Source organism: Colletotrichum fioriniae (genome assembly GCF_027942845.1).
Source record: "Colletotrichum fioriniae strain IMI 355084 chromosome Unknown scaffold_9, whole genome shotgun sequence".
NCBI classification, from domain to species: Eukaryota; Fungi; Ascomycota; class Sordariomycetes; order Glomerellales; family Glomerellaceae; genus Colletotrichum; species Colletotrichum fioriniae.
This window is the reverse complement of record NW_027076845.1, coordinates 148,353-163,889: the sequence shown is the minus strand read 5'-3', so window position 1 is coordinate 163,889 and position 15,537 is coordinate 148,353. Positions and strand designations below refer to the sequence as shown.

General features: G+C 50.7%; 3 protein-coding genes across 3 annotated transcripts; 1 reads left to right on the top strand and 2 right to left on the bottom strand.

Annotated features, from left to right (window-relative positions):
* Positions 1–871: 871 nt before the first annotated feature.
* N0V96_007509 (uncharacterized protein) lies at positions 872–2,052 on the bottom strand (the record flags this gene model as incomplete). Its single annotated transcript, XM_053192860.2, has 3 exons — positions 872–1,389; positions 1,451–1,676; positions 1,729–2,052. The coding sequence occupies 3 exons, from the start codon at positions 2,050–2,052 to the stop codon at positions 872–874; spliced, it is 1,068 nt and encodes a 355-aa protein (XP_053049800.1).
* Positions 2,053–3,323: 1,271 nt separating this feature from the next.
* On the top strand, positions 3,324–5,515 carry N0V96_007508 (uncharacterized protein; the record flags this gene model as incomplete). Its single annotated transcript, XM_065758047.1, has 4 exons — positions 3,324–3,376; positions 3,886–4,708; positions 5,135–5,383; positions 5,438–5,515. 4 exons carry the CDS (start codon positions 3,324–3,326, stop codon positions 5,513–5,515), a joined length of 1,203 nt encoding a protein of 400 aa, XP_065613189.1.
* A 579-nt stretch (positions 5,516–6,094) lies between these two features.
* On the bottom strand, positions 6,095–8,095 carry N0V96_007507 (uncharacterized protein; the record flags this gene model as incomplete). The annotated part of the gene is made up of 6 exons (XM_053192862.2): positions 6,095–6,254; positions 6,311–6,431; positions 6,511–6,813; positions 6,874–7,096; positions 7,603–7,873; positions 7,926–8,095. 6 exons carry the CDS (start codon positions 8,093–8,095, stop codon positions 6,095–6,097), a joined length of 1,248 nt encoding a protein of 415 aa, XP_053049802.1.
* Between the last annotated feature and the right edge of the window lie 7,442 nt (positions 8,096–15,537).

Genomic DNA, 15,537 nt, shown 5'->3' with positions numbered 1-15,537 from the left:
TCAGTTGTGGGATACCAGCATTACAGTCTTGCGCGCATGATATTGCATATTTTCAACCCATACCTAAGCAAACCGAGCCTTGATACCTTCAGGCGGAGGAGGGAATCAGAGGTGAGTTCCAGAGTTTTGGCATTAATCTACGATCCAACTGACATCGCTCAGCAAGCAGTTCTCGATAACTTCCGTCTCCTTCTGGGCCTTGCAATCAGCAACCCGCTGGTAGTCAACGCGAGTTTCACAGCAGCCCATACATTAAGAGCTTGTAAGCGCGCCCGCCTGACCCTGACACGAAGGAGCATGTGGCTGACTAGTGTTTTGTGTTCGAATTTACAGGTGGCATCTATCTCACGGACCCCAAGGAGCAACGCGAAAGCCTAGATTTGCTCGATAAAATACATCAACGGACTGGATGGCGGACGAAGGACTTGGAGGAGCAGCTGAAATCTCAGTGGTCACAAGATAGTTGCAATAGTGCCTTTGGCCATCTTTTTGCAGAGGCTCGGAAGTGATAAAATTCGAAACCACCTCGGCCTTTCTTGTACCCATCGCGTTTCCCCGCGGAGACGAAGCTTTAAGCAAATGCTCAAGGCAGACATTAGGTTTCGGCATAGTTAATTAATGCTGCCTGCCGGCTATCTCTATTTCCTAGCAAGAAATGATAATCTGTCGAGACATATATGACGAAGTCAAATTCTATCTCTTAGTTTACCTACCTACTAACGTTCATATACATGAATCTACATGGATCTACATGCCCCTTTGGGAATGTATGCGGAGGTGTACAGACGTTCTCCATAGACAAGAACTGAGGGAATATCTTCTATTTTCATTAAGCAAGAGAGGGATTTCTATCAATTCCCAATAACTTTGTCTATAACTTCGCCTGCTTGTCAAGGCGCCGTCCAATCTCATCAAAGTACAACTTCTTGCCCGACTCCAGTGCCTCTTGTAGGTAAGACCCAATCTGCACAGCCTTGACAGCGTTGGTCAACTTCAGCGGCAGCTTGGTGTTGTCCAGCGCAGCAGCCGTGAATTCGTTGGCCTCCTGTACAAAGGCATACTCGAACCGACCGTAGTAGTGGGCGGGAACCTCCCTTGTGATACCCTGGGGTCCGTAGTAGTTAACAAAGTTGGCTTGAGGGTTGCCATTGACTGTGAGCTTGCCGCCGGTACCGATAAGCTCTGTTGTATCCTCTTGTCCGTGCGCCATCATACGCGAGTTGTAGAAGTAGGCGATCTTGCCGCCCCAGAACTCAACGATGCCGACGGCATTATCGCAGTCGCCGTGCTCCTTGAGCTCGGGAGAAACAGCTGTGATGCCGGATGCTGAAACCGACTTGACTTGGGAGTCCTCGCCAAAGAACCATAGTGACAGGTCAATGTCGTGGACTATAGTTGGTTGTTAGTATAAGCAGCCAATTACACTTGGATGATCGGGAAGAATACTGACCACTCATGTCAACAAAACAGCCGCCGTTGAGGGCCGCATACTTGACAAAGAAGCCACTAGGATCATGCTTGTCACATGTTTGAGATCTGATAACGGAAGGTCTGCCGATCAAGCCCGTCTCAATCTTCTCAAAAGCGTCTCTGTATGACGAGTCGAAACGGCGGGAGAACCCGCACATGACCTTGAGATGAGGCTTGTGCTGCGCAGCAGTGACGACCTCCATGGACTGTGGCTTATAAGCAATGAATCTGCAAGATTGGTGGTTGGAAGCTACTGACCTTGGCAAGATCGAGAGAGATGGGCTTCTCGCACAGGACGTGAAGGTCCTTGTTGATTGCCTTGATGGCTTGATCGGCATGGACCTTGGTAACGGTGGCAATGACGACGGCTTGTAGGCCCTCGTGAGTGAGCATCTCGTCGTAGTCGGTGTAGAGAGTGACCCCGTGAGGCTCCAGCTCCTGTCGCGCCCAAACAAGCTCGTTCTCATCCGGGGTGAAGGCTGCAACGAGCTGCGCGCGGGGGGTGCGGTGCAGGAAGTTGATGGCATGACGCTTGCCCATACGGCCGAGGCCAGATGCCGCGATTCTGAGTTTCTGAACCATTTTTGTGTATGTGATTCGTGGATAGACAAGAAGATGTGCTCAAGCGTCTTTGAAGGTGTATGAATGCAGGTATAGCAACGAGATGGACGGTGAGAGAAGACTGGCATGCTGGAGTGATCTGGAGAACCAGGCACGAGCTCCTCATCTTATATTTGCGAGCAAGTAACTGGCATGCACGAATATGGAGCTCCTCAAGTGATTATCTGAACCAGACGTACTCACGATGATACTGAATACGGTTAGAACTTCCTTTCTACCGGTGTTCTGCGGCATTCGGGAAACTGATAGCGCAAGATGCCATGGCTAGAGGCTGAAGCTGTTGCAAACAACATCGAAAAAGGTTGGCTGAAGAGACCAATCACCATCGCCAATTCGTCTGAGTAGTTGTCAGACAACGGAGAGCCTTACCTTTCAAGACCAACATGGAATAATTCACGCGCGCCGTGGCGATCCCGAGCGCGGGGAAGTGGGTCCGGGGCAGAGGCCGAGTCAGTGGATCGTCTTTTGGGGTTTCGCTCGAATTTTACTCTTTTAGTTGAATGTAGCAATGCCTTCCGCGACGGTCTGTGGTTAGACTTGGTTCCAGAAATCCGGAGACTTTTTGAATTTCCATTACCCCAGAAACATATGAGATCACGATGAACACGAGCAAATACGGATTCCCAGCAGAAGCCAGAGAAGTTTCTTCGCAGTAAGATATGTTGTCAAAGCTTTGTTGGAGTTTGAGGCTATCCGTAGGGCGGAAACAAGAAGATTAGATGAGGATGCTGCCCATGCCGCCCATGTCATTTACAAATTTAGCTTACAGTTCTGATTGCGCCTTCTTCGTAAATCTACTATGAACCCAATTGTGATTGTTTATCAACCGAAAAGACTACATAAGCTCAAACCCAAACTCAGTACCAGACGCCTACTGACATGCAGTATGCACGAGACTATTATTGTAACATCTGGCCCAGATGACTTTGAGACGCCATCGGCGACATTCGGCGTTCTTGCCGCACGTCTCCAATTATTGTCCCCGCACGGAAAGTCCTCCTTAGTTCGACAGACTTGGATAAAACCGCGCGAAAGACCCCAGTCCCTCGCCCGTGTAACAATAGTGTGTACAATGGCCACATCCCACACCAGCCGCCAGTTCTTGTTCGCCTTTCCCCCACAAACATGCTGCTTGCCTTTTGTTGTCCCACACCTGAGCCGTCTGCCGCTGCCGAAGAGGAATCGCCGCCCTGCAGTGTAGGTCAAAGACCGTCGCTGTTTTCTTGCCTCAAATGCCCACTCCGGGAACCGTAAGGAGGCCGGGCTGCGAAAGCTGTCGCTCAAGGTATGTTACTTTGACCTATATGCTCATTTTATTATCCGTCTGTAAATTTTTCGTCCCTTGCCTTGGAAGGAAGGGCAGCCGATGCCCTGGCCTCTCGGATAGGCTTGCGGAACCCGCGGAGATACCATCCATTTCCCTCGGCCGCAGAGCCCCTCGCTCCTCAGCCCGAGACCGACAACGGATCGATCTACCTCGTTGCCCCGGACAGTTCACTAATCTGATTTTGTACTGCCTTCCCCAGACATATCAAATGTGAGTGCGGGGGTGGATACGCCCCCCGTCAACAGTGGCAGTATTGACGGCATTCCGTTCCAATAGCTGACTTATTCACATAGGCGATAAAGGAGCCCCTTGCGGGCAGTGTGTTCGGAAAGGCAGGGCTTGTGTCCGTGGTACCAAGCTCAAGTTCAGACACATTACCGTGCCAAAGTACATTATTTATCCCCCTTCTCAATTATCGGTTCTTCCCCCAACCCCTAGACACGCATCTGACTGCCCCTAACCTGCAGTGATGTCGATGGTAATCGAGGAGAGGCCCAATACGAATTCTCAGATACGCAAAAGTGGTGCCGGGTGTCAGGGAAGAGGATACGCTTCATCGACGAGACTGCCGACATAAACAGCCTCCACAACGATGGATTCGACTCTGACGACGAAGACTTCATCTCAATCGAAGATAATCCCCCGAGTCCACCAGCACCACCGCCGCGGCGGACCAAGAAAAGACAAGATGAATTTGTCAAGCCGTCACCGCCGAATCGTCTAAGCCGTACCTCGGACGCCGCTGCCAACGAAACTGGCCAGAGTCCTTTGCCCATTGAGAAAGGCCAGCCGTACCCCTTGACGAAGTTACCCGCCCTGCACCCTCATCCTGCGTTCCGAAGCCCATCGTCAGGCCACTTGGAGTCAGACGATGCGCCGCGATCCTTCTCTCCGGTGCCTCGGAGCGCCATCAGCGACATTGGTAGCGGGAGCCACTGCGATGACCCTAGCTTGCCCGAGCCGCGTCGATCCTTCAGTTCCGCCAACTTTCCGTTGGAAGACCGTCGTGAGGCAGATTTAGTTCGCCACTTCAGGGAGTTCATCGCAGCCTCGTTCGACTATGGCGACCCGCATAACCGGATCTCGGTTCTCCTTCTGCAGCACGCTGCTCTTAGCCCCGTGCTTCTCAATGCTGTCTTAGCTGTGTCAGCAAAGTCAAAAGATGAGGGCGACAGCCTGAACTTCTTTGACAAGCCTGCAGAACGATACTATGAGATGACTATGGAGCTCCTACAGCCTGCCTTGGACGACGCTGTTCCCGAGGTAGATGAGGCACAGATTGCTGCCGCCGTTTTACTAAGGCTTTATGAGAATATCTATAGTACGTCCTCCCACTGCCTTAGAGTAAGATCAGACTGCCTGGATGCGCGGCACTTGAGAATCTGGCGAAATCTTCATAACACCAGGCCCTTACTCCGTCTCGCTGACGTTCGTGATAGTCACACCGTTGTGTCAAAAAACACCAGAAACCCCGATATGGGGGTTCCTTTCCACGCACATCAAGACTCCCGAACACGGTACTCTCCTGGAGGCAGCAATGTGGGCCTGGATACGGATCGAAATCTTCCGGTCCGTAATGCGAAACGAAAAGCTAGACCTCCAAATAGAACATGTCGATTTTGATCGCTCACTCCAACCGGCGGACGATGACATCTGGGCATGGCGGATGTGTCTCCACACCGTCGACGTACTCAACTACTGCTATGGGAAAACAAGCCTCGCGAGACTTACGAACAGCTGGTATCCTACGCCGCAAAGTGGATGAGATTGGTCCCAGAGTCTTTCACGCCGGTTTTAGTACAAGCCCCGTTGCGCGGTAGCTTCTTCCCAGAGATCTTCCTATTGAACGACTCTGTCGTAATGGGGCTTCTGTTCTACCACATCAACCGTATCCTCTTGACAATACATAACCCAGATGCGCAGCGATTGGCCAAAGTATCCAAACAAGCAGCTCGGTCGATCAACGTAAGTCTCTGTTGTTTGAGGGCTGCAGTTTCTCTGCTCACGCATATACTGCAGAACGAGATCTTTACCGACGTGAGAATTCTTGCCGGCATGGCAGACTCGATCAGCCCTTGTAATCCGGCTCACATGTAGGATGATGAGCTCTTGGGATATCTGGATGATCACTCACTCATCAACAGATCGGCCTGCATGGCAATAGTCTTGGCGGGCGACCGTTTCACCACACGGGAAGAGCAAGAAGTCCTCTACGAACTGTTATCAAATACTGCGGATGATTTCAGCTGGGATGTATCATTGATGTAAGTTGGCCCGACTCCTTCGCCAGTCTTGGCCTTGGGACCTAGAACGGAGTGCTGACATCTGGAGGTAGACTGGCGCATTTGAAGAAGTCATGGAACTGGCCGGAAGACATGATTGTATAGCTCGCTTCTGGCATTTTGCTAGAACACTCCCCCAAGCTTGTATAGATAGATAACTTTGCTACCCTGGTTCAAAGGCTCCATCAGCCGTGATTCCTACGCCCCGCCATCCTGACTGCTTTCTTTACGGTTTGGTCAAGTTCCAGCGCCATGCATTCTTGAAATTCTAACCCAAACCAACTGGCTGCTTACGACTCTCGGTACTGCACCGTCCATGAATAACTCTCCGATACTTCGCCTTGATTCTTGTGGAACTTGCCAGGTCCTGGAAAGTCTGGTGCGCAGTTATGATCTACTTCGCCCTGAGTGATGCATCGACGTTTGCGACGGTTCCGTAGCGGCTCTCAAAGTCATCCCCCCTGAGCATCAAGCCATCATCGCCACGTCTGTCTGACGTAAGCCGATCGTTCTCGGATTGCTGCTCAACCTCGTAAAGCTGTGGGTTGTGTTTCCTACTTGGACATTAATGCTTCTCTCATAATTCCTGTTTCTAAGGGTTCGAACTCACAAGTCCCGCTTGTAGAGGAAGTCAAGCAGATACATGCCCGCGACGGCAAGCCCACCGAAGAGAATGAGTACTTGGTAACCATACTTGTACTTGGGGGCGTCGTATGTTGGAAATAGCACAACTTCAGGAGACAATATGTCAACATCCAGATGATTAAGGCTTGCAGGATGAATATCACCTCGGCATGAAATCAGACTTACCGGGCATCCAAGCACTAAAGGTGTAGGTGAAGATGTTGCCCGTAGCTACCAGCAGCTGTCGGAGGTTCGCATTTGATTGCGTGATCTCGTGCCCATAGCTAATGACAATCGGCTGAGCCGCACCGCCGGTATAGCTCAAATAGAAGGCCGCGAATAAGGCCGCCTTGGGAACGTTCCATATCGACAGGATGACGTTCGAGACAAGCACCATTGCCTGCACGAACACGACCGTCAGGACGCGGCTACTCGTGGAATCCGAAAGCCAACCCATGGCAAACGCGGCGACTATCTGGATGGCGTTTCCTGAGTATGGGAATGGCTTTAGCACCTGTCACGTTGAATTGCAGTCGCTATTTGGCATACCTATCGTCGGGAGGATGTTCGTCTTAACGACGCTGTAACCCTCAGACTTGAGAAAGAGGTTAAAGTACCCGGTGCCAGACCCTGCTTCTGCCACCATGAGATACGGAAGTATGAAAGCCCAAAGCTGCCACGAGGTGTATATCTCCCTGATAGCCTTCAGAGTTAGCTTTGATGGTGGTTTGCGACCCATGTTCCTGATGCGCTCCATGCCGTATGCACGGTCCTATTGATAGTGGTCAGCCTGCATTGTACGTCCGGCTCGGCTAACACATTGAAGATTGGATCTTACGTTATTGTTAAGGTAGAAAGCCCTAGTGTTGTGTGGTAAGTCAGGGAGCGCAAAGAATCCATACAATGCAATCGGTATCGAGATCACGCCTGTAAGTAATCAACACAGGCTCCACGTCGCCTTGGAATTCTGCCGACGACTGACCATCCATGATGAACAGCCACCTCCATCCCGACAATCCAGCCGTTCCATTCATCCCAGTGTAAAGTCCTGCCTGTAGGTATCCACTGAACATACCAGCAATCGCAGCTGTCTGCTCAAACAAAGCCATACGCTTGGCGAGTTGAGACTTGCCGTACCAACTCCCTAGTATGCTAGCAAAACCTGGAAAAGAACAGGACTCGAGAAGTCCTATGAAGAATCGTAGAGCGTATAGCTAAAGATAGGTTCTGGATCAGCGACATTCTACTTTCATGCTGCTGAGAGGGACAGAAACATACCGTCTCCACACTCTTGGCACTTGCCATGACCATTGTCAAGGCAGACCACCCGAGTTCACACGCCGGTATCCAAATCGACGGACGAACATACTTTAACTGGATCATCTGGGCTGGTATAGTACCCAAGATGATACCCATGTTGAAGTATGTGTTCAGGAGATTTCTCTCATTGCCGTAAAGATCAAGCTCCTCTTGCATGCCGCTGACGAACGCATTGCTGTAGTTATTCTGATCGAGGTACTTGATGAAATACCCAAGAAGTACGTAAGAGCTATTGTCAAGATCAGTTAAAACAGATTTAAGTTAATAAGAGCCCGACTCACAAGAGGAAGGTGTCCAACTTGCGAACATATTTCCGCTCTCGTGGGTCATCCCCCCAGACCTTTCGTGGGATGTTTGAGAGTATCCTCCATCTACCAACCTCGCGAGATACGAGTTGAACCTCGGGGTCTGTAGACACCACAAAATCTTTCTTTCTGCTGTCGCTGGTCATGTTTCCAAATGGCAAATGAACAAATTGCTAAGCCGATTGGAGCGTGAAAAACACCTTCATCCCCCGACGCGTGCAGGTCATATAGCGTGACCCGTTCCTACTTGAAGCACGCCATTGCTTCTGATGATGATGACCCTCTATCCTCTTCTTCTGTCTTCAGTGCAGCACGAATTTCGGAAACTGCCCGATGCAAGCCACAAAAGAGCCATGAGGCATGCCGGCAAGTGCAGGCTTACCGGGGTTTCCGGCAATAACCAAGGCCTTTGGATTTCGCAATCAGAAAAGAGGAGAGCGACCTGATGTCCAGATCCCTTACCAGGGGCTTTAATTCAATGATGTTGGCAGTTTTGTCGCGAAAGATAAGATGGAGACATGATGTGGTTCCTCTGACCAATGTGAAGGCACAGATGTCATGACGAATCTCCAAGGATGATGTCGCAACGAGGAGGACAAGATCGCGTGCTAGCATGTACAACCCCCAACACGGAAACAAGCATCCGGCCAGTTTTATATCAGGCCGGTTGGTTCTGGTGTTATCAAGGGAAGCAGAGCGCATGGATTGCTCACCAAATTATTGATGACCCCCATCACAATGGCGACAGAGGTTAGCACGGAGGTTACGAAAGAGCCTCAAGCGATCCAGCTTCGGGCAGAAACATCCATCAACTACGATAAGAAGAGCGTCAGTATAAATAGTCTTTCCTAACGGGGAAATTCTGATCGACTTTAGTACAAATATGAAAGCTACCTGCCACATTTCGTACCCGGAACTCAGCCTCCATTGGAAGAGTTTCAACATGACGATGTCGGTTTGAGGGCTGATCCGACCAAGAAGAATCTTCTAGGGGCAACCGGGGTGAGCTATGAAGAAGTTACCCCAGCGATAGGTACCGAGGTCCACGGAATCCAACTGAGTCAACTGAGCTCTGCCAAACTTGATGAACTGGCACTTCTCGCAGCCGAGCGTGGTGTGGTGATTTTCCGAGACCAAGACTTTGCAGACATCGGACCTGAGAAGCAGAAAACCTACGGAAGACATTTTGGCCCATTGCATGTCCATCAGATGGGCGGTCAGATCAAGGACTACCCAGAGCTACTCCCTGTGTACCGCGACTTCACGTCAGTTCATCGCGACGACGAAAGCAACAGACGATTGACAGACAACGCAGGGCAGGTGCTGTCGATAACGAGATCAAAGACAATGTCACCAGCGTGAAGTGGCACAGCGACATGAGTTATGAGATGTAAGCCCGCTGCGAATGGTTCAGTCACACGTCATTGCATTAGAACCTGACAACATGCAGCAACGGGATGGGTACGACGACCTTTTTGCCTCTGAGCGCTCCATTATCTGGGGGAGATACTCTTTACCTCTCCACGACAGCAGCCTACTACGCTCTCTCAGAAACTTACCGTACGTTGCTTCACAGCTTGAAAGCTGTTCACTCCGGTTTCTCTCAAGCTTCGGTGAACGACCACCGCGACCGGTACATTAGGGAACCCATTGAAACCATCCATCCAGTGGTGAGAACTCACCCCGTCACTAAGCAGCTTTCTCTCTATGTCAATCGGCTGTACACGAAACGTATTGTCGGTATGAAACAGGAGGAGAGTACCGCCCTGCTAGGATTCTTGTTCGACCACATCGAAAGGGGCCAGGACTGGCACCTACGGGTTCACTGGAGGCCGGGGACGGTCGTGGTATACGACAACAGAAACACTCAGCACTCCGCGCTGCGAGACTTTAGGGTGGAAGAGGGGACAACTAGGCGGCATATGTTGAGGATTACGCCGCAAGCGGAGAGGCCCTACTTTCAGCAGCTACAAAGCTTTTAGTGATAGCCCTGTGGCATATAGCCATGGTACGTTCTGCAATCTATTGACGTCTATCCCAATGTTTCAACCCCGCTACGTGTTTGACGGAAATGCTAGATCCTTAGAGCATACTAGCCTGCCAAGCAACAGCAGTTCCCGCTGCATGCAGGTGTAAAGCTCACCAGGCCTTCCTCCGCATTGTCTGGGCTTCCACAGGACACACTATCGTCCCTGCTCTTCCCGAGTAAACAAGGTGACAGGATGAGAACCGTGAGATGCTGGAGACGACGCTTGGATTGTTCATTCAACCGTGCATGTGAATCTGGTCCACGGTTTGTCACGTAAGGGGTCATTTCCGGACCCCTTCCAGACCCATCCTGCAAACAAACTATCGCCAGCCCCGTCATCCGTCCGTCATCCGTGTACCTGAATCCTGGTAGCAGGAGACCCACTGGTCTCATTCAAGAGCCGTCTGGATGTCTTGTTTCCTGGCTTGTGCGCACGGTAAAGAATCTGCCGACGAACCCATGTCGGAAGGGACGCCGCGGCGACGGACCGGCCAGAAGCCAAGACGCTCTAGCGAGCGTGCCATTGAACATTCAGCCCTTTGACTTGATCCTTCGAGCCTATGATTTCCGTCAAGAACAATAGTAAGGAATCTGAGGTAAATGTCTTACATGTTGAATTAAATGCCGGAACAGGAAAGCATAATCGCTGGGGAAACATGCTCACAACGTCCTGGATTAGGTTGTGAAGCTGCTAATGTCAAAGAGGGGCTTGGCGTTGAAAGGTTGGAGAAGTTTGGGCTTGTGGCGCCCTAGAAAAGGACGTGAAGGCTGTCTCGGTTCCCCTGGGCTGTTAATTAAAGCCGTCGTGTTCTTGTTCATAGCCACACTGTTTTATGTCTCGCAGTAGTGCCTTGTGTATGGTATTAGAGTTGTAGCTACCGAAGTTTCAATCTGACAAGTGACAGATATTATCGTTTGGCATCTTGAGGCGACTAGGCATTCGATTCACATTTGCAAGGAGGGTCTTGAGGAACCATGACTGCGTCGCATCGCGGGACTTCCGGACGATGACCCGGCACATATCCCCGGGCCGATCTCCCTCGCTAGGGGGGTATGGATCGGAAGTATCCCGACCGCAAAATCCATTCTTTCAAAAAAGTCAGGTTTGCTGCCGCTGACCTAATGAAATTACTCATGTCTCGTGAAGCCAGAGGACTACTGAGTTTGTTTCAAGGATTGTCCTCAGAGGCTCAGCCACTGGCTCGGTCGGCAGTAGCGAAATAGCAAGTGAAAAGCCACTAGACGACGAGCTAGACGTACGCGAGATGCTTTGCACGGCCACCATTTCTGACGTGGTATGTCGGAACGGTGATAGATCTATTCTAGCGCTCCTTCGAGAAAGCAAGCCACAGTTATCCCACTGGTCAGCCTCCTCGTCCGTTCACCGGAGCCTATATCCCAAGAAAGACTGGCGGCAAACGCTCTAGAGCTTGACTTAACGCGGATGAGGCATTCCTCCCGCCGCCGTCCCGAGTCCGTCGCCGGATCTGGACACTGTCTTAAGGCAAAGCTTTCCAGAGGCTCGGAGCTGGCTGCTCGTTTGTGTCGCCTTACCTCATCGCAAATGATCCCCCAAAATCAAATCTTCTTTGAAGCTAGGAGAGCTCCGGTGGGCTCAAGACAGAGACTTTCCCTTCTTTTGAGTCTTCAATGAGGGACGGACGGCGCATGCCGAGCTCTCCGGACGCACGACCCGACGCCGTCGACTGAAGGCTTCGGATTGAGCTCTGAAGATGGAAACGCGACACAACAAGACCCATCTACCCCTGGCGTTAGCGCCCGGTGCACGGGAACGACGGTGTCTTGTGATTTCTGCGGCCCGCATCATTCTCTTCATTTTCGTACTTGTTTAAGGACGGGGAATTATAAAGAATCGTACGACCTTTGCCTACCTCCCCTCCCTCCCCCACGAACCCCATAAACCTTGCATCTTTTCAAGTGGGAACTGGGAGGGCCTGCTCCAGAGAAAGGACCCTTGGCAAACATTTTAACCCGAGACCTACGAGTCAACATGGCACCCATGATTGAGAACCGCGGATCCGAACTCCTGGCCGTCAACATCTTCTTCATCTCGGCGGCAGTGTTAGCCACTGCGTTGCGATGCTACGTCCGGGCTGGCCTGGTCAAGGCTTTTGGAACAGACGACTGGCTCATGGTCTTGGCTTTGGTACGCATTACTCGAGTTGCATGGTGATTGTGCAAACAGACACGAAGACATGACTAACTCCACCAAAGGCCTTCTTCATATGCTACTCGACCTTCTCAATATTGGGTGTCCATTATGGAACCGGAAGGCATTTCGCGGATATCGAAGATGACCACATCACTAAAGCGCTCGAGGTGAGCAACTATTCCAAAACTATGCAATTTCCGCTTGTGATATTGGAAGTATACTCACATGGTCTCATAGTGCTGGTGGTTCTGCTACCTCTTCTACTCCCTCAGCATGATCGTCTCGAAGATGTCCATTGGATTCTTCCTCCTGCGAATCACGACCCGAAGACTCCACAGTTGGATCATCTACATGGCCATGATGTTCACTGTCTTGGCCGGAGTTGTCTTCTTCTTCGTGACACTGTTCCAGTGTCACCCAATCTCGTTCTTCTGGAATAAAAGCCAGCCAGGAAGCTGCATCGATGTCAATATTGTTATTGCATTGGCATACTTATACAGTGCCTTCAGTGTCATATCCGATTTGACATTCGCCATTCTCCCAGCCTTTTTGGTTTGGAACCTCCAACTGCGAAAGAAGACCAAGTTCGCTTTGATTCCATTGCTGATCATGGGTTGCGTGTGAGTACAATGAAACTCCATTGGCAACGTGAACGAAACTAACCATTCTATTAGTGCCAGCTCAGCTGTCTTGGTTCGCTTTGGATACCTCATGGGCCTCAAAGACGCCGACTTCCTCTGTGAGTCTACCATCTTAAGCAACATCTTTCCAGGCACAGATCAACTAATTATAGCGTAGGGTCCACTCTCGACATCGCCATCTGGTCATCCGTAGAACAAGGCCTCGCAATCACCGCCGGCAGCCTCGCAACGCTTCGACCCCTTCTCAAAGCCATCGGCTACAAGCTAGGCATGACCTCGAACCCATCCCCACATCGCGTTACCGACGACGCAACTCGCCGACCTTCGGCCTTCGCAGCCACAACCTTTGCCAAGTCCAGCAATGGTCCGCCACAGTCCGGGCACGAAGATATCTACAGCATGTCATACTTTCCTTGTAAATGCTGTGGCACCTTTAAGTGTCAAAAGAGGCAGAGTGAGGCGACTTCGGGGAAGAGGAGGTCGAGCATGGGCTTCTCAGCGAGAGCAAGCAAAGGTGATGCTGGGGCCTTGTCGCACATCAAAAGCGTTAGTGAGAATGGCAGCGAGGAAGAGTTGACTTATGGGGGAAGGTCCACGAGGGAGGCCTCGCATGACAACGAGAGAGTGGTGCCGCAGAGCTTCCTTATTATTGATGAGCAGAAGGACCCTTGAATTTTACACATCCGGAATGACGGCCAGATCTCTTCATAAAAGCATAATACCCTATTCTTAGTACCTTAGCAATAAGCATGATTCCGACGATTTTGACTGTTCGCCAGTACCAGCTACGAGTCTGTCTGCTAACGATACCTTCCAGCGGCCGTGTAACTAGTGATTTTCTTCGGCGCGGTCTCAATGGACTAATCTGCAGTAACACCGATGATCGAATCTTCTCAGCTGCAAGAAGTTTTTTTTTTTTTTCAAATCGAGGTGATGTTAGTTCCAACAGACAATCTATTGCTGACGGCCACAATTGCTAGGCTTATCTCAGTGGGCGTCGGCTTCTTGGCTATGGTAGAAACTCTTTTGCACTGGCACACAGCCAATCCAGCCGCACTCATCAAAACAATATTGTTTTCTGTCGGTCATGTCTCTAAGCGCCAGTGGGCGGAGGGCAGACTATACACTGTAGACATCACTGCTTACCTGCTCACCGCGTATCCGTGGTCGTACTTCGCCTTATCTTGCAGTCTTGGCTAGGCAGCAATGCATGCATATTGGCCCGGTCCCCGGGAATGGAAGATAAAGGCCCAGCCTGATCTCTCACAAATAAGTTTTGCCTTTGCGCTTACGAACGACAATTCTATGTTTGAAAGCTCCAGGTTTGAAGGTCAATATCATGTCTGAGCACCATTCGAAAGCGCCTGATGGAAACGCCAGCGGGACGGGCGCTGACACCGAGGTGATTCGCAACGGCAAGCGAACACTTGACTTGGACTATCGTAAGTCGCATGTCCTGTGTTCTCAGCATCACTGACTCGACGTAAATTGCCACCAGAACCTGCAGATTCAGATTATCCGCCAACCAAAAGGAACCGCAACGCCGAGGAATCCGAGAAATCCGAACCTGACAAACGCAAAATCGCCCTGGAGACATACACAGTGGGCTGGGTGTGCGCTCTACCGTTGGAAATGGCTGCTGCAAAGGGGATGCTCGACGAAGTTCACCCGAATCTCTCAAGCCAAAACCCCGCCGATCACAACAGCTATATCTTGGGCCAGGTTCAAGGTCACAATGTCGTGATTGCTTGCCTCCCTTCAGGTATTAATGGGCTGAGTCCTGCATCTACGGTTGCCAAGGACATGTTGCGGACGTTCAGATCAATACGGTTCGGGCTGATGGTGGGAATTGGAGGCGGTGCGCCGTCACGAGTCCACGACATTCGACTGGGCGACGTAGTAGTCAGCCAACCCACTGGCACAAGTGGAGGCGTGATCCAGTATGATCGAGGAAAAATTGCACGGGAGGGAGAATTCCAACGCACTGGAGCCCTCAACGCACCACCTCAAGTCCTCTTGTCAGCTCTAAGTCGTCTCAAAGCCGATCACCTCATCCAAGACAGCCAAGTGCCTCGACTTGTGGCCGAACTTGTCAAAAAGCTCACAAAAAGATGAAGAAGAGATTTATTTATCAGGGAGCTGCCAATGATTTTCTCTTCGAGGCAGACTACGAACATATTGGCCATGACTCTGGATGTGGTCACTGTGACCGTTCGCACACGATCACACGAGATGCTCGAGACGACACAGACCCAGTCATCCATTACGGCAATATTGCGTCCGGAAACCAAGTTATAAAACATGGAACAACCCGCGATAAACTGAGCAGGGAACTAGGTGTCCTCTGTTTTGAGATGGAAGCTGCGGGTCTGCAAGACTTTCCTTGTCTCGTGATCCGCGGGATCTGTGACTATTCAGATTCCCATAAAAGCAAAATTTGGCAGGAATATACAGCTGCTACAGCAGCAGCATTTGCAAAGGAATTTCTTTCGGTGATACCCGCAGACCGTGTTCTGCAGGAAAAGGCCGTTCCTCAAATGGTCTCCTGTGAGTAGTTCAGTTCAATGGCGCACGATCTCAGTGCCACAGTGCCTAAGAAATCCAGTTTTTTTAACTTTTTTTTTTTTTAACTTTTTTTTTAATTTTTTTTTTAGCTCACTTGATTTCTTTGAAGCATCAAGCTGATAAGTCTTATCTAGACCCGCAGCTCCGAGAACTAGTTCGCACCACGAACAGCACCATATT